At 41.5% G+C, this 25,706-nt stretch overlaps 1 protein-coding gene across 2 annotated transcripts in view; it reads left to right on the plus strand.

Moving 5' to 3' along the window:
- The window catches only part of LOC132396877 (palmitoyltransferase ZDHHC1-like), a 34,017-nt gene extending 10,053 nt beyond the window's left edge, over positions 1–23,964 (plus strand). Inside the window, exons 5-11 of one of the 2 annotated variants that reach the window (XM_059974909.1) lie at positions 920–1,044; positions 3,487–3,642; positions 6,566–6,681; positions 11,427–11,497; positions 12,720–12,822; positions 15,665–15,752; positions 22,951–23,964. In XM_059974909.1, coding sequence (XP_059830892.1) covers positions 920–1,044; positions 3,487–3,642; positions 6,566–6,681; positions 11,427–11,497; positions 12,720–12,822; positions 15,665–15,752; positions 22,951–23,315 — 1,024 coding nt within the window. In that variant the 3' untranslated portion in view covers positions 23,316–23,964. The remainder of the gene's footprint in view (positions 1–919; positions 1,045–3,486; positions 3,643–6,565; positions 6,682–11,426; positions 11,498–12,719; positions 12,823–15,664; positions 15,753–22,950) is intronic. The other variant, XM_059974910.1, reaches the window with a different exon arrangement.
- Positions 23,965–25,706: the final 1,742 nt, after the last annotated feature.

A 25,706-nucleotide genomic window follows, 5' to 3' on the forward strand; every position in this document is an offset into this window, starting at 1 on the left:
AGTCCATTTTATTTTACAGAGGAGCAGTCATATAGCAGCAGGATAGAAGCCACCTTGAGCCTGTTGTAGTTGCTTTCAGACTTGTGCATCTTCGGCCCAGTGGGAGAGGGGAGAAGAAAGAATGCCTGGTGTGGGTGGGGTCTTTGATTATGCTGGCTGCTTTACAGAGGCAGCTAGAAGTATAGACAGAGTTCATAGAGATGAGGCTGATACCCATGATGTGCTGAGCCGTGAACACAACTCTCTGCTGTTTCTGCAATCAAAGCTAAGCCGTGATGCACTCAGATAATCTGGCGGCTCTCCTGTACAGCGACGGAGGGTTTTGGAGAATAGTCACAGGCAATAACCAGCTACTCGAAGGTTATCAGATTGGCTGCCATGCTGGTTGCGTCAGGTGGCCCTCACTACATTACCAAAAGCTAAGAGAGGTGTTTCCATTTCCTCCCAAATCCCAAAGGTGGGTTAATGAGCTGCTGTAAATTGCCCCTAATGTGCAAATAAGAGACGTGATCCAGGGACTTGGTGAGAATATGAGGAGAATAAAAAGTGAGAGTACTGCAGGATTGGTGTAAATGGAGAGGTGGTGTACATTTGTTGCATCAAGGTGTAGCACACGCAAAATGCTGGAGGAACTTATCAGGTCAGGCAGCATCATGGTGAAAAATAAGCAGTAAACATTTTAGGCTGATACCCTTCATCGGGACTTGGTTGACTGTTTATTCAGAGATATTGAAGAAAAAGTTCATATTTTCTTAATCTTTGCTGAAATTGCTCAGCCATCCCTTCTGCACCACATCTGTTCAATAGGCTTTGATGGCAGAAAATCAGTAGAATTTTAACAGTTCAGGTCACTGAAGTCTTTACAGTGCACATGCTTTAATACTCATTAACGATGTTTTTAACTTGCTTTCTCATGTAGGTACTTCCTGGGATGTGTTATCTCTGCTGTCCTTGGTAATCTGATAATCATCACCATATCAGGCTTTGTCTTTGTTGGATTCTTTATCAATCCAAAACTGCTTCGAAGCAGCCCAGAATTTGGATGTAAGTTTATTTGCTAAATTTTAATTTTGGTGATGTTATGTCCCGGCTGCTTTGTACAACACAAGTTATTTTGCTACCTGTTTTAATTGACCGTGTCTGAATGATGTGAGGATTCTTTCAGGAGTCGCTTCTATTTTGAATCTTTTTCTTGTGTGCTCACACAATTATGTTTATGAATAGAGATGTCTGATGTTTTTGCCTCCTTTTGGTAGGAGCCCAAGATCCTGTATAAAGACACTGCAGTTCCATTGGCTTGTTTTAGCTAATTCTCCAGAGATGATTTCAATTTCCCTATCAAGGGGTAGTGGTAGATGCAGGTATAATAGGGGCATTTAAACAACACTTAGATAGGCACGTGGATGATTGATGGAGGGAAGGGTCAGGTTGTGGTTAAATGGCCTTTACTCTGAAGAGCCTTTACTGTGCTGTAATTTCTCTGAATCCCATGTTACGAGTGGAGACATACACTTACACAATACTTTCTCTTGCATTGAGCCATTTTATCAGTGAGGACAAAATAACCCACTGCCATTGTTTATTAGTTGAGGCTAACATTAGACTCTGGGATTGTACAAGACTACTGCGGAAGAAACAACACAAATTGTCAGGTTTGACTTCTGGTCACTGTGCTGTGGATCCATAAGATTTGGACACGAGTCACTGCTTTGAGTGGGTTAACAGCCACAGGCCAGTCTCTCCGTTGCTACACTCTCTCCAGTCCAAGGATGCGAAGATGATGAGGTGTTTCATGGTGCTGTGTTCCTCTGTGAGGCACATTTTCCCTTGAGGATTTGGAAAGGGTTCAACAAATGAGGCTATCAGGGAACTGGATGAAATTCAAGGATTGGGGATCATGGAAGAAATAGAAGCAGATTGTGGGGAGGTAATGGGTTCAAACATTGTGACTTAGTGGAAGTGCAGTAAAGGCTGGGAATACGTACTTTAAGGAGCTGACCATGGTACTGCATCTTCCCACAATGCTTTGCAGGTGCTGAGCTTAGCAGCACTGCACTCTGACCTGTGTATTCCTGTGTCAGCTGACTGGAGGAACTCGGCGATAACTTTAAATGCAATTGACATTATACCAAATGTTATTCCCTCAGCCTTTTGTGTGAGTAAAAACTGACAATATTCTTTTGTTTCTTTTAAACATTTGTATTTTTCCTGACATAACTTCTGTATGAGCAAAACTTATTCTGTATCTCAAAATTTTTGGATACTGATTTGTGAAATCTGTAAGTGAATTTCTGTAACCGAAGTGGCTTGTAACCCAAATGCAAGGTTGCCTGTAGACATCAAAAGAGAAGAGGTTCAAGCTGTGGGATCTTTATAGGTTCCTCAACAAGTCAGCATCCATCATAAGGACTGCCATCACCCAGGACGTGCCTTCTTTTCATTGCTACCATCAAGGAGGTGGTACAGCACTCTGAAGATACACACTCAACGTTTCAGCTTTTTTCCCTTCGTTATAATATTTCTGAACGAACAATGAATCCAAGAACCCTCCCTCACTTTTTACACTACTTATGTAATTTAATTATATAGGTAGCAAGACAGAGTGATATACTTTAAAAGTCTTAGGCACCTATGTGTAGGTGAGGTGTCTGAGACTTTTGCATAGTACTGTAGTAAGCTTATATATTGCACTGTACTGCTGCCACAAACATAACAAATTTCATGACATATGGTGATAAACCTGATTCTGACATGAGTCCCTATTGTGGACTGAGAGTGGGAAGGGGACAGGAAGAGGGGAATCCTGATTGAGAAAAGGAGAGGGGAGAGAGCAGGAAGCATGAGGGAGACATTCTGTAATGATCAGTAAACCAATTGTTTGGAATCAAGTGACCTTGCCTGATGTCTCAGGGCCGGGTACGTCTGCACCCATATCACCCCTGTCCCAGCACTCCTACACTGCCACCTGTCCCACACCCCTCCTGTATATAGTGTACATCCCCCACAGTGACTGAAATATTATTGCATATTAGTGTCTACAGTATACACCCCCCCACCCAGAGTGACTAAAAAGCTTATAGCATGTTAGTGTATTTACTTTCTTCGAACATTTAGTAAGTCCCACTGATTTTATTGCTCTGATAGAATTATTTTATCACTTTAGGTAGCTTTTCAAAATCAGGAAGTCATTGAGCTTTCAATAAGTTTGAAATCTTCAGTTATGCTTGTAGAAATGTGGATAAAAGGACGTACATTGCAGATTAAGTTCGATAGTTTTATACCAAGCACATTTCACAAAAGAAACAATAGGGGCTTTTATCCAGTTTAAGTCCTTTTATGGAATCAGGCAGGCTGATTGTCAATTGAGATTCTGCTGCTCTGAATCTTCAGAATTATACCTCGAACCTTTTTTAAAAAAAAGGGTAGACTGGGAAAGAACTGGTGGAACTTAAATCAAGTTTAAACTTGTACTCTTTATTCCAACAGTGGTAAATGATGCAAATACCTGGCTTGTATTTCTGCCATACTTTTCGGTTCATACAAACATAACTACCATTCTTGTTCTCGCTGTGGTCACTATTGGACTAAGTCTGACTGCATTGATACTTTTGTGCCTGCTTCTGTTCTTCCACTTCTATCTCAGTAAGTAATGTACAAAATGTCTGCTCCAGTTTTAATGTCAGTAAGATTCACCGCTAGTATACTGTTTTTTATTTAAAGAAATTAAGACCTCTTTAAATTATGTCTTAAAGATTGTGTTACAAGCAGATGATTGTTTAAAAGTTGAACTTGATCAGTTCTCTACTATGGAAAATATCTACTTTGACAGATCATAGGAAATATGACAGACGATAAAATAGGCTTAGCATACGGTATTTACCACAGTCGTACAGACTAATCCTACTTTTCCGATAGAGAAATCCATTTTTTAAATAGAAAGTTGGTTTTCCTGGACTGCTCCTTTTAATTATCAGCAGCAGGGTACTACTGCATAGTTTTAGTTTTGCCACTTCTGCTTTAAGGGCGCAGACCTCAAACCTTGCATTACTTTACATTTATTTTCATGAAATAATTGAAAGGAAGATGGGTACTTCGTTAATCTCACCCAGAGGGCAGCATAAATGTAATATTTCATTGGATTACTATTCTAGATGAATGGCAGGGTGGAGAATTGTCTCTACCAAAGGAGGTGTAAGGCACTCCTTGCCTCTGCTAGTCTACAGGTCATCCTTGGGCAAGGTGTAGCACCTATTTAGTGAATTCCCCCCCCCCCCCCCCCCGTCCCGATCAGGGTGACATGAAGCCATGGGAGCAGGTGATGTAAGGTCATATGAGCAGCTGGTGCATATCATAGGTCCTGGTTATGTGACCGCTGACACCAGGCAATCTCTGAAGAATATTGATAATAGTTAACAATAATAACAAACACATTTAATCATTCCTGATTCTGACGGGACAGGTTCAAATTTTGGAACAGATTCAAAAAATGTAGAAATGAAGGTAAATAGAAATGACCTTTGCTGTTCTCATACATGTTCAATTGACCATCAGATCACTTACATCTCATAGTTCTGTGGCTCTTGGTTGTATTCAGATTGCAAAGCCAATTCATTATTAGGAAAGTGGACATTCTGAGATTGAATTTTTTCAGATAAAGAAATTAATGTATTATAGAAATCAAAATATAGTAATTGAAGACAATAAGACACAGAAGCAGAATTAGGCCATTCAGCTAATGAGTCTGCTTGCTTTTGTATCATCTCTGATTTATTTTCCATCTCAACCCCATTTTCTTGCTTTCTCCCCGTAACCTTTGACACCCCGACTAATTGAGAACCATCAAAACTACACTTTAAGTATATCCACCGACTTGTCCTCCATAGCCATCTGGTGAGGCTACCCAGAAGGAATATGAGTTGTTGCTTCTCCAGTCTGAGAGTGGCCTGATGACAGTATGCGAGGCCATGGTCTGACATGTCGGAATGGGAATGGAAAGTCAAATTGAAATGTGTGCCCACGGGGAAATCTCATCTTTTTTGACAGACGGAGCAAAAGTGCTCATCGACTGGCCACCCAGTCTACATCGACTCTCACCAGGAGCACCAGATACAGTAGGTGACCCTGACAGATTTGCAGGTGAAATGTCGCCTCACTTGGAAGGACTGTTTGGGACCCTAAATGGAGGTGAGGGAGGAGGTGTAGGGACAAGTGTAGAACTGGTCATGCTTGCAGGGATAAGTGCCAGGAAGAAGATGAGTGGGGAGGAGCAAGTGTCCCAGGAAGTCATGTAGAGAGCGATCCCTGCAGAAAATGGCAAATTGGGAAAGGTAAAGATGTGCCTAGTGCTCGGGTCATGTTGAAGAGGGCAGAAGTTAGGCAGAATGATGTGATGGATATGGAAAATCGGATGTTTTTTGTACAGTCTTTTACAGCCTTGGGTTATAACTTGACAATTGAATAATTCTAGAATGCAGTAGCTGTGGTAATTATAGAAGTACAAGTTTTACTCCAGAAAGGTCGTTGGATCCGAGCTGATTACATGGGCATTAATTTCTCTAACCTATGGTAATTTTTCCTGCTCTCCCATCCCTCTTCCATTCTCCAATCTGGCTCCCCATTGCCCCTTCTTTTCTCCTCACCTGCCCATTACCTCCCTCTGGTGCCCTTCCTCCTTTCCATTCTCCCATGGTCCACTGCCCTCTCCGATCAGACTCCATTTGCCTTTACCTCTTCCATGTATCACCTCCCACCTCTTCGTCTATCATTACCCTTCCCCATCCCATTTACTCTCTTCCTCCCCTTGTTTCACCTATCATCCCCTACCACCTTATTCTGGCTTCTTCCCACCACCCTCTTCTAATCCTGATGAAGGGTCTCTGCCTGAAACATCAACTGTCTATTCCACTCCAAGATGCTGCCTGGCCTGCTGACTTCCTCCAGCATTTGTCTGCGTTGTTCTAGATTTTCAGCACTTGCAGAATCTTTTCTGTGTTTCTGATTTACTGATGGCTCACATGTTTTGCCTGTGTTTCTTCTGTCCATTAAATTATGGCCAGAGGTGCCTTTTTGTTTTTCAAGATATACCGCATGCATGTGTGCCAATTCTCCAGCCATAAGCATATACCTGGAAAATATCTTGGTAATATTCCACCTAATTGCATTTTTATATGAAAGCAATTCAGAAGCAGGCTTTAAGAATAATTGCAAAAACAGTACATGCATCCAAAACCACTGATAGTAGCAAAAATAAACATTTTAGCGTTTATCAGATAAAACTTCTCAATGTTTTCTTGATACGAGTAGGTTCTAATGGTGTTCAGAATTAAAAAATACATTTTGATTTTCTTTCTAAAGTATCAAAAGCTTTTAAAATATTTTTACATGTACTTTTCAGTTTGCTATCTTAGTAAAGTTTACTTCTAAATTTGATTTTCATTTATGTCCAAAGCCCACCACTAATTTCCAAATTGAATTTAATTGTAATACTCATTATCAAGACATTGTTAGAGATTCAATGTAGAATTTGCAGGTGGCACATAACTTGGATATGTTCTTTCTCTGACAGTGTGGAAACGACTAAGCACTCATGAATACACAGTTTTACGCCGTCAACGGCAAATGTCGAAAGTCTCACCACAAAATGATGATGATATAGAAGCTTTACAATTGAAGGCCAATCAGGTAGCAAGGTGTCAGTTTTCTATAAATGATATGTACATTTTATAACTTCTGATACTGTCCTGTGCCTGTTCAGAAAACTTTGCTTATGTTCTCAGATTAAGCTGATTAAGATATTGACAGTGGATTGTGAATCATGAAAGAGTGGCAGAAACAGGAAGAATTTTGTACGTAGAGAAATGAACAGAAGTTAATAGATTCTAACTAATAAAATGACACGGGTTGGAATTTAGGATATAAATAGTCGAGGAAGATTTGAGTAAAAGTAAAAAATGGTAACGTGGAGGCCTACTAAACAATGAGATATCATGCTAGGAAACATGAAAGCATATACAGTACATCTGTGCTCCAGTTATGGACAATGAGGAAGGTTGTCAAATGATTCAGCAGGATCTAACCAATCTGGAATGTTGCCAGAGAAATGATGGGTGGAACTTCATCTGGACCTGTGTGAGGTGCTACACTTAGGGAGTTTGCATGTAAGATGAAGGTATAGAGTTTCTGGGAGGATTCCTAACAGCATTGGTATACAGAGGCATTTTGGAGTACGTCCATAGCTCCCTGAAAGTGGCACCTATTGTAAGAAGGTGATAAAGCAGGCACGACATATTTGCCTTTGTAGGCAGTGGTGTTCAGTGTAAAAGTGGTGAAGTCATTGCCTCATTACAAGAAAGAGGTAGAGGCTTTGAACAGGGTACAGATGAGTTCACCAGGATGTTGTCTGGATTAAAGAGATCAGCTATAATGACTTTTTTTTTGTACTGTCAGAGGCTGAAGGGAAGACCTGACTGAAGTGTACGGTCGGAATGGAATGACATATTGGTATGGCACTGAAGTAAAAGTGCTGCATTGTATCTCAGTACATGGGACAATAATAAATCACTTTCCAATGTAAAATGGTGAAGCATAGGTAATCTAGATAGTCAGAAGCATAAGGGAGTCTACAGTGGCTGGAAATCCTGAACAACACACAAAGTTCTGGAGGAACTCAGTAGGTCAGGTGGCAGGTAAAGAAGGAATTAAACAGTCAACGTTTCAGGCCAAGACCCTTCAACAGTCTTTGTTTCAGAATGGAAATGTTAAATGCTAAGAAGGATAGCATTAAGGTGACGGTGGGGTTGGGGGGAGAAGAATTCAAGAGTTTATATGGCAAGTTTCTTGTACAGCGGTGGGATCAGCACTGAGATTGTGGTTGAATAATAAATTTAAGTGATGTTGACTGAGGAATGATCAGAGGAATTCAATTTCAGGGTATCTCTATTGTCCTCTTGAAGATATTTTCAAAGTATCTTTTGTTTCTACTTTTGAGCAGGTAGATCAATTCTCATTCACATAGCACCTCTTCCTCCAGTACTGCACCGATTATTGTCCAAGTTTATTTAGACAAAATTGATAATAAGATCACTAACCGTAATATTCCTGAAATTACTTTAAATATGAAAATGTTTCCAAAGACGGGAGGGTGAAAATTATTAACCACTGATTGAGGCATACGAATTAGATAAAATAATAGATCAGTTACTTTCTGCTGCTAATGGATGAACTTCAAGAGTTCATGGAAAAGGCACTAGCTGATGAAAGGTGGTCAGTGGTGATTTAATTATATTTGTGAAGAAAAGAACATCAATTTCTATCAGGGGTTTCAAGGGGTGTTGACAAGTTGTTATGTAAGAGATAAAACATTAAAAAAAAACATAGGAAACCTACAGCGCAATACAGGCCCTTCGGCCCACAAAGTTGTGCTGAACATGATGCTACCTTGAAAGTTACTAGGCTTACCCTTAGCCCTCAATTTTTCTAAGCTCCATGTACCTATCCAAAAGTCTCTTAAAAGACCCTATCGTATCCGCCTCCACACTGTTGCTGGCAGTCAATTCCACGCACTCACCACTCTCTGAGTAAAAAAAAACTTACCCCTGACATCTCCTCTGTACCTACTCCCCAGCACCTTAAACCTGTTCCTTCTTGTGGCAACCATTTCAGCCCTGGGAAAAGCCTCTGACTATGCACATGATCAATGCAACATTACCTCACGGCTCCTAAATTCAATTCCACAATTGATGAAGGCCAATTCACCATACGCCTTCTTAACCACAGAGTTCACCTGCACAGCAGCTTTGAGTGTCCTATGAACTCAGACCCCAAGATCCCTCTGATCTTCCACACTGCCAAGAGTCTCACCATTAATACTATATTCTGCCATCATATTTGACCTACCAAAATGAACCACTTCACACTTACCTGGGTTGAACTCCATCTGCCACTTCTCAGCCCAGTTTTGCATCCTATCAATGTCCCGCTGTAAACTCTGACAGCCCTTCACACTATCCACCACACCTCCAACCTTTGTGTCATCAGCAAACTTACTAACCCATCCCTTCACTTCCTCATTCAGTTCATTTATAAAAATCACGAAGAGTAAGGGTCCCAGAACAGATCCCTGATGCACTCCACTGGTGACCGACCTCTATGCAGAATATGGCACGTGTACAACTACTCTTTGCCTTTTGTGGACAAGTGAGTTCTGCATCCACAAAGCAAAGTCCCCTTGGGTTCCATGCCTTCTTTCTTTCTCAATAAGCCTTGCCTGGTGTACCTTATCAAATGCCTTGCTGAAATCCATATACACTATATCTACTGCTCTTCCTTCATCAATGTGTTTAGTCACATCCTCAAAAAATTCAATCAGGTTCCTAAGACACAACCTGCCCTCAACAAAGCCATGCTCACTATTCCATATTATACCTCTCCAAATGTTCATAAATCCTGCCTCTTAGAATCTTCTCCATCAACTTACCAACCACTGAAGTAAGACTCACTGGTCTATATTTCCTGAACTATCTCTGCTTCCTTTCTTGAATAAAGGAACAACATTCGGAACCTCTCCTGTCCCCATTGATGATGCAGAGATCATTACCAGAGGCTCAGCAATCTCCTCCCTCACCTCCCACAGTAGCCTGGGGTACATCTCATCCGGTTCTGGCGATTTATCCAACTTGATGCTTTCCAAAAGTTCTAGTCTTAATATCTGCATGCTCAAGCTTTTCAGTCTGCTGAAAGCCATCACTACAATCACCAAGATCCTTTTCAACAGTGAATACTGAAGCAAAGTATTCATTAAGTACCTCTGCTATTTCCTCCGGTTCCATACACACTTTCCCACTGTCACACTTGTTAGGTCCTATTCTTTCACGTCTTATCCTCTTACTCTTCACGTACTTGTAGAATGCCTTGGGGTTTTCTTTAATCCTGCCCGCCAAGGCCTTCTCACGGCCCCTTCTGGCTCTCCTAATTTCCTTCTTAAGCTCCTTCCTATTAGTCTTACAGTTTTCTAGATCTCTAACATTACCTAGCTCTCTGAAACTTTTGTAAGCTTTTCTTTTCTTCTTGACTAGATTTATTATAGCCTTTGTGCACCACTGTTCCTGTACCCTACCATAACTTTCCTGTCTCATTTGAATGTACCTGTACAGAACTTCACACAAATATCTCCTGAACATTTGCTACATTTCTTTTGTACTTTTCCCTGAGAACATCTGTTTCCAATTTAAGCTTCCAATTTCCTGCCTGATAGCCTCATAATTCCCCTTACTCCAATTAAACGCTTTTCTAACTTGTCTGTTCCTATCTCTCTCCAATGCTATCGTAAAGGAGATAGAATTGTAATCACTATCTCCAAAATGCTCTCCCACTGAGAGGTCTGTCACCTGACCAGGTTCATTTCCCAATACCAAATCAAGTGCAGCCCCTCCTCTTGTAGGCTAATTTACATGCTGAGTCAAGAAACCTTCCTGAACACACCTAGCAAACTCCACCCCTTAAACTAAACCCCTTGCTCTAGGGAGATGCCAATCAATACTGTGTTTGGGAAATTAAAATCTATCATTGGCTGAAACTATATGTTGCACTTTTATTCCTTGAATACAATATAATAGGCAATCTGCTTGAGACGTTAGTTGAAAATAAAGTAGAAGCAACAATGGTTAAGAATTCAAGAATAAAAGGTTTTAATATTAGAGATCAGCCATTTAAAGGCAAGATTAAAAGATTCTCTTGTACAATCTGTAACTCAGTTTAAAAGTAAATTGGATAAGCTTCTTTGAGGAAGTGGCCGAAGGAAATTAAACAGAATAAAAGTAAATTTCTCTATCTGAGGAAGCACTATCATTGGCTGAAATTATATGTTGTACTTTTATTTTCAGTTTTTGGCCATTGATAAAGCAGTTGCTGGTTCTGAACTTGATATTTAATTTTCAAATATTGACAGTTATGTTCCAGTATAACAATTTGAATTGGACAAATTAATTTTATCCCCTTTATGCCATTTCTAAAGATAATGACTCGGTGAGAATTCAGTTCAAGGATAAATATTCTTTAATCTGGACAAGTTGCAACCAATGTCAGCCATCCAAATATGTATATCTTCCAGTAGAGCTTCTTAAGATTGACAGCTTAGGGTGCTTGGTTTATGTCTTTACAAATTTGTACCAATCCTAGCGGTATATTTATCATTAAACCTTAAACGAAACTGAAATTCTGCCATTTTTACCTTTAATTGTATAATCGTTAATTTTTAGTTGTACTAATTAAAAGTTTTGCTTCCATCCTGAGAGACTGGTAATGAAAAGCTTATTGGCAAAAAGTATGTGTCTACCTGGACCACTTTGAAAGAAGCATGTCATTAGTGAAGATTGTATTTTTTAAAAAAACAGAAGCTCAAATGGTATGGTAACCTCTCTGTTTTCCAGAATACAGAAAACGTGGCATCTCATCCAAAGGGTAATACTCATGTTCACTTTGAAAGCACCTCAACAAATGGGTCAGTAACAAATGAATAATTCCTGGTTCTAACTTTTCTCAGCATCCAAAGCTAAATTGATAATCATTTTAAAAGAAGTGTTAGAATAAGTGTATAAAATAGTAGTATGTTAATTTACAACATTAAGTCAAATAAATTCAAATTAATTTGATGGTGGAAGAGAGGGAACTGTTCCTGAAGCGTTGAGTGTGTGTCTTTAGGCTCCTGTACCACCACCTGGATAGTAGCAATGAGAAGAGGGCATGTCCTGGGTGACGGGGATCCTTAAAGATGGATGTCTCCTTTTTGAGGCATCATGTTTTGAAGATGTCCTTGATGCTGGGGAGGTGAGTGGCACATGATGGAGCTGGCTGAGTTTGCAGCATTCGACAGCTTTTTTCGATCCAGTGTAGTGGCCCCTCCATATCAAACATATACCACCAAAATGAGTCTTAATGTACAATATTTATTTATACCAGCATGTAACATCTTAATTTGCTCAAATGATCTAACTGTAACCCTGCAGTAGTTGTATTATTGAAATTGGGTGTATATTTTTTACAACAAAGTTTTCTTTTAAATAGGCTTGTTGGAATTCAAATATATATAAATCTGAGGACATGTTTATAGTGAATGCCTGATTTGGTATACATGATAGTCTTTAGATAATTATTGGTACTGGACCAGGAAGCAGATTTAATTTTTTTTTAAATTTGAAGGTGCTGAATGTTTTCTGCAATCAAAATCAGTTATGAAAAATATACTGGGAACCATGGTAGAGTGTAGAAGAACTGATTTTATTCCGTTTCTTAAGTGCTTGAGATTTTGTGTACATCAGAAGAACAATACAGTGAGATACCTAAATGGGAAGTGATAGAAATGGCAAAATAGACTTATAGATGGGAAGAGAGAAAACTTGGAAACACCAACCTGTTAGCTTAACATCTGTAGTTGGGAATATGCAGGACTCTGTAATAAAGCTTGTGATATCAAGACTCAGAAATAATAATAACATTGAACAAAATCAACAGCAAAAGAACGCTTGACTGATGTATGCATATCAGTAAAGTTAGACCAGACACAGGATTGAGTGTGTCAGGTTACATGTTTATATAGATAACTATCAGACTAGGTGAATTTATCTGTCATTTCTCTCTTTACTAGTGTGAAAAATCTTGCATCTTACCACTGACTGTCCATACATCATTTTATTTTATTTTGTATACTGTCATCTGTTTCCTAGGTCAACATCAAGGTCTCATCAGGATGCTTTCAGGATAGAGGATGAAAGTTTGCCAACAGTTCCTTCTGATCACAATCAAGCCAGGATAAAGAAGATTTCGCAGGTAAAGGAGGCTGATGCACAGAACATTTCAAAGTATTTGTAATTAATGAATTCAGGGTAGACCTTCAGAGATATGATCAGAATCAGGCTTATTATCACAGGCACGTGTTGTGAAATCTGTTAACTTAGCAGCAGTTCAATGCTGTATACAGAATATATATATACAGAATGTATATATAATACAGAAGAAAAAATAATAACATAATAAATAAATCAATTACAGTATACATATATTGAATAGAATAAAAATCATACAAAAAACAAATAATATAAAAAAAGTGAAGTAGTGTTCATGGGTTAAATGTCCATTTAGGACTCAGATAGCAGAGGGGGAGAGCTGTTTCTGAATCACTGTGCCTTCAGGCTTCTGTATCTCCTACCTGATGGTAACGGTGAGAGGGGCATGCCCTGGGTGATGGAGGTCCTTAATAATGGACGCTGCCTTTCTGAGACACCGCTCCTTGAAGATGTCCTGGGTACTCTGTAGGCTAGTACCCAAGATGGTGCTGACTAAATTTACAACCCTCTGCAGCTTCTTTCAGTCCTGTGCAGTAGCAACCAACACCTCCCGCACCCCACACCAGACAGTGAAGCAGCCTGTCAGAATCCTCTCCATGGTACATCTATAGAAACTTTTGAGTGTATTTGTTGATGCACCAAATCTCTTCAAACTCTTAATGAAGTATAGTCACTAGTTTTATAACTGCATCGATATGTTGGGACCAGGTTAGATCCTCTGAGATCTTGACACCCAGGAACTTGAAACTGCACACTCTCTCCACGTCTGATCACTCTATGACGATTGATGTTATGTTGTGGTCATTTCCCCTTTCTAAAGTCCACATTTAATCCTTGGTCTTACTGACATTGAGTGCAAGGTTGTTGTCGCAAAATCATTCATCCAGCCTCCTCATCACCATCTGAAATTCTGCCAACAGTAGTAGTGTCTGCAGCAAATTCAAGTTGTGCTTAGTCGCACACAATTGTGGGTGTAGAGAGAGTAAGCATGTATCCTTGAAGCACACCATTGTTGATTTTCAGCGAGGTGGAGATGTTATTTCTGATCTGCACAGACTGTGGTCTCCTGGTGAGGATGTTGCAGGGGGAGGTACTGAGGCCCGAGTTTTGGAGTTTGTTCATTAGAACAGAGCGTGCTCGCGATAACATTGAGCGCTGAGCCATAATCAATAAACAGCAGCCTGAGCTTAGGTATTGCTATTGTACCAAGAGCCAGGGAAATTGCATCTGCTGTAGACCTATTGTGGTGATAAGCTAATTGTGCTAGATCCAGGTCCTTGCTGAGGCAGGAGTTGGTTCTATCCATGACCAAGCTCTCAAAGCACTTTATCACAGTAATTGTGAATGCCAATGCATGATAGTCATTGAGGCAGCTCACCCTTCTCTTCTTGAACATTGGTATGATTATCACCCTTTTGTAGCTTGAACCAGTTTGACTATTCTCCTCTGACCTCCCTCGTTAATGAGGTGTTTTTGCCTGCAGACCTGCTGCTCACTGTATGCTTATTGTGTTTTGCACCATTCTCTGTAAATTCTAAGGACTTGTGTGTGGAAATCTCAGAAGATTAGCAGTTTCTGAGAGGCTCAAACCACCTCATCTGGCGCTGGCAATCATCCATGGTCAAGGTCACTTCAATCATGTTTCTTGCCCATTCTGATTTTTGGCCTTAACAACTGAATCTCTTGACTATGTCTGCATGCCTTTATGCATTGAGTTGTTGCTACACAATTGGCTGATTAGATATTTATTTACAAGCTGGTGTACAGATGTATCTAATAAAGTGTCTACTGGATGTAATTAAAGTAGTACTTTGCACGTGAACAGCTCTGTCAGTTTCTGAATGGAATGTATACAGTTGGCCCTCCTTATCCGCGGATTCCGCATGCGCAAATTTAACCAACCGCGAATTGCGAAAACCCAGAAGTGCTCTTCCAGCACTTGTTGTTCGAGTATGTACAGACTTTTTTTCTTGTCATTATTCCCTAAACAATACAGTATAACACCTATTTTACACAGCATTTACATTGTATTAGGTATTATAAGTAACCTAGAGATGATTTAAAGTATACGGGAGGATGTGCATGGGTTATTGTGCATTGGGATTGAAAAAAATCGGAAGTTCCCTTACTAAGTAAGTTAGAACAGGTACGTCCGGTATTATTTAGCGTCAGTTAGTCAAACATTTGTCTTAGTATATAGTATATATTTTAACTTTCTATGCATATGAAACACTTAAGAACATATGTTTCAGTGCTGGGCTCGGGAACAGAAGTTCTTGGGACTCGGGACAGATCGCTCCCGCTTGCGCTTTCCATCGAGCCGGGTTGATATGGAGGATCAAAAACCCAAAACCCCAAAACCCAATAATTAAACCACTACGTTGCTTAGTAATAATTGTAGCTTTCATCAGGGCAGGGCCTTTCTCACTTTATCCTTTAAAATTGTTCCGATTGTTGACCGACATAGCCTAACGCTTTTCCAATGACCGATGACGTTTCACCTCTTTCCGATTGCTTTATTATTTCCACTTTATTTTCAATCGTGATTATTTTCGTGAACAGAAACACTGTGCATTCAGAGCTCTGGCGCCAGGTCCTAATGTCCACTGCACTGAGCCAGGTTAAATAACGTCTGGGGTTCCGCTGGGTCCTAAGGTCTACCGGATTGAGACAGGTTGAATAAGGAACTTGAGCATCTGCAAATTTTGGTATCTGCGAGGGGTCCGGGAACCAATTCCTCGCAGATAAGGAGGGCCGACTGTATATCCTCCTGGCAGATTTTTACTTTCGGTGAATAACTGATATTAATCTTTCTGTTGTTGAAGAAAAAACAAAGACGTAAAATGTCTGCAGGTAGAATTAAACACAAGGCTGCCACTAAAAGACCACTTCAACCTTCTCAACTACCACCAGGTAAGGATTAAATAATTATTACCTAAAGTAAAGTTTTTTTAAAAAGTTTGTACTTAAAACGTTTATACTGTCCTAATAGCCTACATTTTCATAATTTGAAATGAACTACTCTATCAAAAGAAAAACATTTGTTTAAATGGTATCAACGTATGGCAACAAAGTTAATGTAAAAGACTATTGATTTTAGTTAATAGATAGCTAAAGCATCATATGTACTGCTCTTTATTTCAGTCTTCTGAAATATATTCAGCTATTTGAGTCATGTTGGTTTTCATCTTGTGCCGAATTACTCAATTAGTTTCTTTCACTGTTGTTTTATTGAACTTCATCCATTGTAGGTAAGGGGCAGGGCATAAGAAATCACTCTGGCTCCCCACATTCCAGATAGTCCCTTCCCTTGTACTAGTGCCATAGTCTCCCACCCACTGCTGGAAGCTCTTCTATCGTGACCACTTTCTCCTCAGGGTTCTGGGGCATTCCTGATCGTTCTAATTGTAGGTGATCTTTGAGGCGAGAGTCTGTTTCTCAGGTGCTGTCAACCTTGAGTTGGTACAGCCAGCCACCCCTTTAGGGTGTAGGTCAGTTTTAAGAGGCAGTTTTGTTTCTTCAAAGGTCTATTCATCCTCTTAATTAGCCCTGATGCTTGGGCTGTCATGGAGCATGTGATACACCGTTGCTGGTGGCCCAGTCTTCAAGCTCCTGTTATTTAGAGATACAGGCCCTTCTGGCTTAGCGAGCTGCACCAACCAGCAACCTACCGATTTAACACCAGCTTCATCACAGGACGATTTACAATGACCAGTTAACCTGCTAACTGGTACCTCTTTATACTGTGGGAGGAAACCAGAGCACCCTCTTCCTGCAAAATGAGACCCGCTATCCAATTGTATTTCTTGCGGATCCACATAACAACGGATCGACTTCTGCTATCCCTTCAGTGTATGGTCCTGATCAAACTTGAGTACGTCTCGGCCATGGTGAGCAAGTATTTACATCGATACTGCTGAGGCAGGGCTTCGATGTGATCCATCTGCCGTATTATGGCTGAACCAGTTTCCCTTTTAGTGTGCTGGGAGTAGTGGTCTTTTAGGGAGAGCTGTCTTTTTAAGCTGCTGGCAAATGAAGCATGTAGGACAGCTTCCTTTGTTATGTCCATGGGTTGCAAGCCCATTCAGTGGTGTTGTGACCAGCTGGGTTCCTTTGCCCCAGGCACTCAGCAAGATTCATTAGGCCATACCCTTATTCTCCTTTTGTTTGGAATACCCTATCTCATTTAATAGAGTGACTTCCTTAGTCAAGAGGCTGTCACTAGTGCTTTCCATCAACATGTGGGAGAACACCTTCATAAATAAGGGCATCACAGCATAAAAGTTCAACATAACCTCTCTGTACAAAAGATCACATCTGAACTATAGTATCCAGTTTTGGTTAATGTACTGGGAAAATATGCGAAGGCCTTCAAAGGCAAAGAAAAGATTTACTGGAAAATTTCCTGGAATGAGTGATTTTTGCTTCAAGATGAGATGGGAGAAGCTGAAGTCATTTGCCTCACACTAAAGAAGATTGACTGGACATTTGATGGAGTTGTACAAGACTGTGACCAATTTTAGGATAAAACCAAGAAAAGCACTCTCACTAAAATATGATTCAAGGATCTTATTTTAGGGGGGGGGGGGTTGGTTGGAGCGCAGAGATATAGTTGAAGTGAAAGGGAAATACAGTAAAGGAGAAACACTTTTACACAGAGAGTGGTGGTTCTGGAACTCTGTGCCTGAAAGAGTCCTAGAAGCAGAAACAATCAGGGATAAGAGAAATGGATAGGTGCTTTGGAGAAAATAATTTTCAGAGCTCCGGGGAGAGAAGATAGTTTGGGACCAAATGAGTTGCTGTTTGGGTACCCACAGTGACCAGTGTGCTGAAAGGCACACTCCTGTGAAGCAACTGATCTGTGATTCTACAACAAGCCAAAAGATGGGGGGGGGGGGCGGGGGGAGAGAGAGAGAGAGAGAACTTTGACAGCTCAAAGCATTGATATTAGTCATGGAGAATTTAGTACAGAGATCCTCAAGAGGCTAGACTTAGAAGAGTGCAGATGGTAAATTATTCATGAGATTGCAACAGAGAAATGACTAGAGGAATATGAAAAACAAACATTAATGAAATTGAGACATTGAATCAGCAAGCAAGAGTAAAGGATGTATGAAATACAGACAACAGAATTCTGAATGATTATGGAGAAGAAAAAACGAAAGACAGGCCAGGAATTCTTTGGACTTCATCAAGTGTACAGATTACAAAAAAAAGAGGTTTGAGCAGTAGAACTTTGGCAGGGATGAGGGGATGTCCATAAATAGAGGGGAATACAGGAGATCTTACTAATGACATGCACAAGGCCAGTCAATTAACTTTGAGAAAGTTTAGGATCAAGAGAAGTTGTCAAGTGGTAAAAGTGGTTAGCATCTGTGTATAAGCTGAGGCTGTCATTTCAAATAATGTTGACAAGAAGATGCACATACAGAGAGAAGGGGGGAGATGTGATCACCAGAGGTAATGGTGCAAATGATGCAAGTGCTGTACAAAACTCTACTGTTGATGGCAGTCTGGTGAGAGCAGGTGAATGCGATTCCATTCATCCAGAAAACACTGAATAGATATAGGAAAAGGAAAGTGAAATCAATATTGAAGGTTGCAGACAAGTTGAGAAGGAAGGATAGAAGTTCTTGTTTTAATCAAATCGGATGATAGTAATGATCAGAACTTTAGCAAAAGTGTGGCACAGGTGGGAATTTAATTTGGTGGTTAACAAGATCTAAGTGAGATCGACAGAGATGTAGGAAGTCCAGATATCCTCATAAACTTTGGAAAGGAAAGGGCAACTGGAACTGAGGTGTTCGACAAATAAAGAGTGAGGGACTTGTAATTATGAGTATCATGTTTTAATAAAAGAGCGTTGTAGCTGAGGGACCAGAACTATCCACAAAAGACCAGCATTACAAGCAGAAAGGGTGATTCCTTATTTAATAATTTACAGCAAATTAAATCAGAGTGGGAGGTGTGCTGGGTTCCCACACCGCCAGGTTCAGTGGGAGGTGTGTTGGGATTCCACACCGCTAGGTTCAGAGTGGGAGGTGTGCTGGGATCCCACACCACCAGGTTCAGAGTGGGAGGTATGCTGGGGTCCCACACCGCCAGGTTCAGAGTGGGAGGTATGCTGGGGTCCCACACCGCCAGGTTCAGAGTGGGAGGTGTGCTGGGGTCCCACACCGCCAGGTTCAGAGTGGGAGGTGTGCTGGGGTCCCACACCACCAGGTTCAGAGTGGGAGGTGTGCTGGGGTCCCACACCGCCAGGTTCAGAGTGGGAGGTGTGCTGGGGTCCCACACCGCCAGGTTCAGAGTGGGAGGTGTGCTGGGGTCTCACACCGCCAGGTTCAGAGTGGGGGGTGTGCTGGGATCCCACACCGCCAGGTTCAGAGTGGGAGGTGTGCTGGGGTCCCACACCGCCAGGTTCAGAGTGGGAGGTGTGCTGGGGTCCCACACCACCAGGTTCAGAGTGGGGGGTGTGCTGGGGTCCCACACCACCAGGTTCAGAGTGGGAGGTGTGCTGGGGTCCCACACCACCAGGTTCAGAGTGGGGGGTGTGCTGGGATCCCACACCGCCAGGTTCAGAGTGGGAGGTGTGCTGGGGTCCCACACCACCAGGTTCAGGAACAGTTATTACGCTACAACCATCAGGCTCTTAAACCAGCATGGAATACTTCACTTACCTCAACTCTGAACTGATTCCACAACCTACTGACTCCCTTTCAAGAACTCTCCAATCTGCATTTCTATAGCACTGGGTTTTTATGGGATGAGGTTGCTAGTCCCATGCCCAGTCCTCCTCCTTCCGCAGCCGGGCTTGGGACTTTCCATGGCAGAGTTACGTATACATTCTTTGGTAATAAGTTGACTTTGACTTTGGTGGAGTGTGAAGGGAGAGAGGAGAATCGAGAGAGGTGTTTGAGTGTAAGACCATGCAGTGTTATTGGAATGTGCCTGGTTTGGTAAAGGAAGGAAGGGAAGCGGCAGAACTAGGACACTGGGTAAGACACCGAGTGACAAAAGAGTCTATAAGCTCTTTATGCAGTTGAGGGTGCAGGAGATAGTTAAGAGGGCTATAATAAGACAACTTGTGCAGGATGAAAACAGTTGAGGTTATCCTTATACTGCAGAATGATTTTTGGAGTAGTGACAAGTTTTGGTAGCTCGACAGGGTGAAATAATTCTGCATCCAGTTTAACCAGATCAGGTGCTAAATGGCTAAACGTTTCCACCTCATCCATTAAGGATCCTCAATATGAGGCGAGGAGTACTACGCCAGGCCGGGGTGAGAGAAGTAGTTTGAACAGGAAGGAGGCGGCAGTACTAAGATGTTGCAGAACTGCTGTAGTGAATGGAGATTGGACAGGGATCTCACAGATGGAATTAGGATTGTCCTTATGAGGATGAGTTTCTTCCTCTCCACTTCTGTGGGTTTGGATGTGGCCAATGAACTTTTCCACTAATGAGGCAGGTAGTTTGTGAGGTGTGCTCCTTCCACTGTTACTGCTGAGTTTGTCTTTTGCTTTGGATTACAGTATCTGCAGTCTGTCCTGCCTCCAGACAAGAGCTCTGAGTTCAGTCTTTTTCTGTTCCCATTTAGTGACAGAACTGTAAAGTACTATTATGGTACTATTATAGATTCACCAGTTGATTAGGATAAATCAGTTCTTGCACTGCAAACTAATTTTCATAGCAGAACCTGAAAGTGAGGTGGAGAAAACCAGGCAATCAGCATCAAAGCTGTCAACAGTGGAATCTGTGACTATCGGGGCTGCAGTTATTTGGTCTTCACTATAGCATCAGGTGGATGATGGCAAGTCAGTCACTCATTTTCTACCAGATCAATGAAAAAGCGAAGTAGGCAGCCTTGAGTTGGGTGCTGATTTAGTTTTTAAGGTTCAGTCTCATCCTCAGTGAAGTTGTGTGCTTATGACAGACAACAGGCTTCGTCGTACAACTTAATAAATAGTGAAGCAGGTTTGTAAAATAGTCTGCAAATGATTACTACAGAATGCAGTTTTTTAATGATGTAATATTTGTCAATGATCAGAAAGAAGTTTGTTATCTCTGATGTATGTCAAAATGTGTTCTTTTGTGGTAGCAGTGCAGTGCAAGACATAAAATTGTTACTAGTTACACTAATAAATAGTACAAAAGAGGAATAGTGAGGACCGTTCAAAAATTTGACGGTGGAGGGGAAGCAGCTGTTCCTAAAATGTTGAATGTGCTGGCAGTAATGAGAAAAGTGCATGTCCTGGATAGGGAGGGTCATTAGTGATGGATGCTGACCCCCACCGTTTGAAATGGTGGGAAGAGTTGTGCCTGTGGAACTGACAGTCTAACAGCCATCTGCAGCCTCTCTGAGTACACTGGAGCCTCCACACCAGACAGTAATGCAACGAGTCAGAATGCTCTCACCTGTAATTTGCCAGAATCTTTGGTAACATACCAAATCTTCTCAAACTCCTAATGAAGCATGGCCGCTGGCGTGCTTTCTTCATTAATGTTGGGCCCAGGATAGATCCTCTGCAATACTGACACCAAAGTGCTTGAAGCTGTTCACCCTTTCCACTGCTGGCCCTTCGAGGAGCACCGGTGTTTGCTCTCCCTTTCCCTGTCCTGAGGTCCACAGTCCCTTCCTTGGTCTTACTGACATTGAGCGCAAAGTTGTTATTGTGACTCCACTCAAATTTACTCTCGTACACTTCCCTGTTGCCATCTGAGACTCAGCCAACAACAGCAGTGTCATTAGCAAATTTAAGGATGGTATTGGAGCTCTGCCTGGTCACACAGTCATGAGTGCAGAGAGAGTAGAGCAGTGGGTTGAACATGCATTCTTTGAGGGAGGAGGGGATATTACAACCATACAGCACCACTTTCGTTTCCTGATGAGGAAGTCAGGTATCCAGTTGCTGAGAGAGGTGCAGAAGATCAGGTTTTGAAGTTTGTTGATTAATATTGAGAGAGAGATGGTGCTGAATGCTGAGCTGTAATTGATAGACAGCATTCTGATGTTGGTATTCCTGTTGTCCAGGTGGCCCAAGGTCAAGTGGAGAGCCAGTGCAATTGCATCTGCTGTAGATCTGTTTTGGTGGTGGGCAAATTGCAGTGGGTCCAGCTCCTTGTGCAGGTGGGAGTTATCTCTAGCCATGACCAATCCTTCAAAGCACTTCATCACAGTAGACGTGAGTGCTACCTTGCAGTAGTCATTGAGGCAACTCACCCTGCTCTTCCTGGACACCAGTACAATTAATGCCCAATTTAAGCCTGTGGCTGACTGTAGCAATAAGAGGTTTGAAGATGTCCTCGAACACTCCAGTCAGTTGGCTGACATGGGTTTTCAGTATCCTGCCAGGTTCAGCATCGGGGCCTGACACCTCGTGTTTTATTTAATGTCTTTCTCTTGTTTTATGGAACATTTTTTCATGATTACCCTGGTGTTTCAGTTTTGTGTTCTGTTTTACTTTCCTGTTGCCTCACCTCCTGCATCTTCTCCACTTGCATCCTGCTTTGTGGATTCTTTTGGAGCCTTTAAGTAATCTGAGACGAGCTTCAAGGAAGAAAGATAGTGGGAATCTTGCAGGCATGGACCATTTTTGAGAAATAAGACACGGGGGATTAGGTGGGCAGAGGCATGAGAACATGACCCATGTACTCAATCTTGACCATCATTATCCCTGGGCCGGACCATAGTCATGCCAAATCCTGAAGGTTAGAGCTGTCATGTGGACATCCTTCAGCTTTTCAGCCATATACTATATCTGAACAAGCACAGCTTTAGTGCAAGATTTCTGTAGTACCTTAGTTGTGTCTGAGAACTTTGCGGTGATTTGCCCCACTAATATGATGAGCTGAACACTGAGGCTTTGGGCCTACTCCGGGCTGCTCTGGAGATTTGGATCTCAGGACTCAGTTTGGTTCAGAATGCTGCTGCTCGTTTCCATTGTTTGCATGATTTGTGTTTATTTTTTTCTCTGCACATTGGGTGGTTGTTTTTTTTTAATTGGTTCCTTTGGGTTTCTCACTTTGTGGCTGCCTGCAAGCAGACAATTCTCAAGTTTGTATTATTTATACATACTTTGAATCTTTAATTCCACTTGCTTGTTCCATTCCACAGCTCTTGTTGCTGCTTTTCGGAGTCCAGTGCTGTCTCTCCAAGCCTTCCCATCTCCTTTATCAATGAGCACAGTTCGCTCCGTGCGGGCTGCAGGACCTCCAGCTGAGTACCATTCAGATTCTGCAGAGTCCATGAATGAAATCCCGGTGGTCCAGACAAGACTCGGTAGTGCAGCAGCAGCCATGCAGACCAGCACAACTTTCCACAGCACAGAGGACTCCTTTGGAAATTCTCTTCCGACTGCGATTTCCGAAGAGTGCCATAACAAAGGACCAGACCAGCCAACTACAAGCAAAAAATCGAAGGTCTTGGATCCAAGCGTTGAACAGTTTTACAGGGATCCGCCTGTAAATGAAAGGGAATGACAAGAACAAGAGTGCTGAAATGCCTCTTCCCGAATAAAGATAGAGCCTAAACCTTGATCTGTGCACTGGAGACTGTCCAGATTCTTTCCCCATGTCAAGGATAACTTGGACGAAAAAGTACACACAGCATCTGAATGAGTTTCATGTTTAATTGATTCCAAGGTACGCATGTTAAGGCTGGGTCCCAGTGTTGGTTATCACTCCTAAAGAGATGTAATATATTTCATTCTGGTATTTTTGTATGAATGCTATTTATCTCTTAGCATATATCTATATACATTATGAGGCCATTTCTTAAATGGAACCACTTCTCAGGGACAGGTTCAGTGTGACGATTGTTAAGTATCACATCAGTTGTTTTTGTACATTCTATTTACCCTCCAATTAACAAATTGTTCATTGTGACAATCTAAGGGGGAGAAAACACTATTTAACAGCTTCTTTTAAACACTTTTCCTAAAACCATAGATAGCATTTATTTTGTGTGGCCTTGGCAATCTTTTATTGGCAATGTGACATTGCTCTTGTTTTATTAAAGTTTTATTTCTGTGTTATTTAATAGTTAAACTCTTAAGTGCCAAAAGTATTATAGATTTAATTTTATTTTTTAATATTACAACATTGTTTCTGTACTAAAATAAATTGTTTTAAGATATATGTACCTCTTGTGAAATTTATTTAAATATTACTGTGGAATATGTGCATCACTATTACTGCCATGTCATATACACATCATTATGGTTATTTCTATTAAGCCTGAACACTGGAAGACCAATTTAACACCTTCATCTCCTTACCATACACTGAAACCTTTTCCTCTCAACTCAGTTTGCAGAGTTTAGTATTGCTCCATCACAAATGGTGGTGCACCTCAATAGAAAGGCAGCCACCACTCCAAGATACCACTTGTGGAACTAAACAAGGCCACGTTGCTGAGATCAGAGCACTGCACACAACAGCCACTGAGTGTCTCCTAACAGTAGCAAACATAGATTCTAGAAGTGAAGCATTTGTTTTCTGCTGCATTAATTATATTCCTGCAAACCCAGCACTCTTGTCTCATCGTAGGATGGAGCATGTGCGCGGATTAACAAACCAAATCAAAATGATGGTGAGAGAAATTCCAGCCTTGTGTCCAATTTATTGAAGGTCCGTCTGGAACAACATTGTGAATAAAATATAAACTGCTCTAAATTTGTTACAAACCATACAAAGGATGTAACTCATTTATCCCAGTAGAAGCCCTACTAAGCCATTGTGGCTTGGTTTTCCTTCCTATTACAAGCACTCTCGTTTTCTTTGCACAACTGAGCGGCAAGGTAGTGTAGCAGTTAGTGTGTGGTTTTGCACCGCCAATTCACGGTGTTGTATGTAAGGACAGTGTAGATTTCCTCCAGGGGCTCTGGTTTCCTCCCACATTCCAAAGGCATACAGCTTTCCTCCCACATTCCAAAGGCATACAGGTTAATTGGTCACATGGGTGTAATTGGGCAGTGCAGGCTCATTGGCTGGAAGGACTGTTACCGTGCTATGTCTCTAAATCTTTAAAAAAAATCTAAATCTAACAACGTAAGCAATGCTTGGTCTCAAATGTTTCTTAGAACCTGAAGCATTGAATCTGTTTCTCCACAGATAAGACCATATGACATGGGAGCAGAATTAGGCCGTCCAGCCCATTGAGTCCACTCCGCCATTCCATCATGGCTGATCCTGGATCCCATTCAACCCCATACACCTGCCCTCTCACCACATCCTTTAATGCCCTGACCAATCAGGAATCTATCAACTCTTGCTTTGAGTAGACCCTCGGACTTGGCCTCTACCACATTCTCTGATAGAGCATTGCACAGATTCACCACTCTTTGGCTCAAACTAAAAACCCTCCTCCTCTTCTAAAAGGTCACCCTTCAACTTTGAGGCTGTGTGCTCTAGCTCTGGATACCCCGACCACAGGAAACAACTGCTCCACATTCATGCTATATAGTCCTTTCAATAGTCGGTAGCTTAACCCTCTCATTCCCGGAATAATGCTGCCTGACCTTCTGCATTTCTAGCGTTCTCTGTTTTCATTTCAATTTTGCAATTACAGATTTTTTGCAAATGGTCCTGTTGTGATTGTAGCAAAGAAAGTCAAACTTTTGACTATATCATCAAAAGTGGCTTCCTAGATCTTTCCCAGATCTCATGACCAGCATTAGACAAATCAGATCTATGTTGTTATCACTGTCCGATGGGAAGAGGTCTAGTTATGGCTCTTAACAATTACGGATAGTACCTAGCCTGATGAGGAATTAGGGAAGATTTAGTTTGCTAAACCACAGGGGATTAAGCCAGGCAGATCAGAAGAGATCTGGCTTCCTTGCTGAAATCTGTGCTGTGTTAACAACTCTC

This window comes from Hypanus sabinus, chromosome 7, assembly GCF_030144855.1.
Source record: "Hypanus sabinus isolate sHypSab1 chromosome 7, sHypSab1.hap1, whole genome shotgun sequence".
NCBI lineage: Eukaryota > Metazoa > Chordata > Chondrichthyes > Myliobatiformes > Dasyatidae > Hypanus > Hypanus sabinus.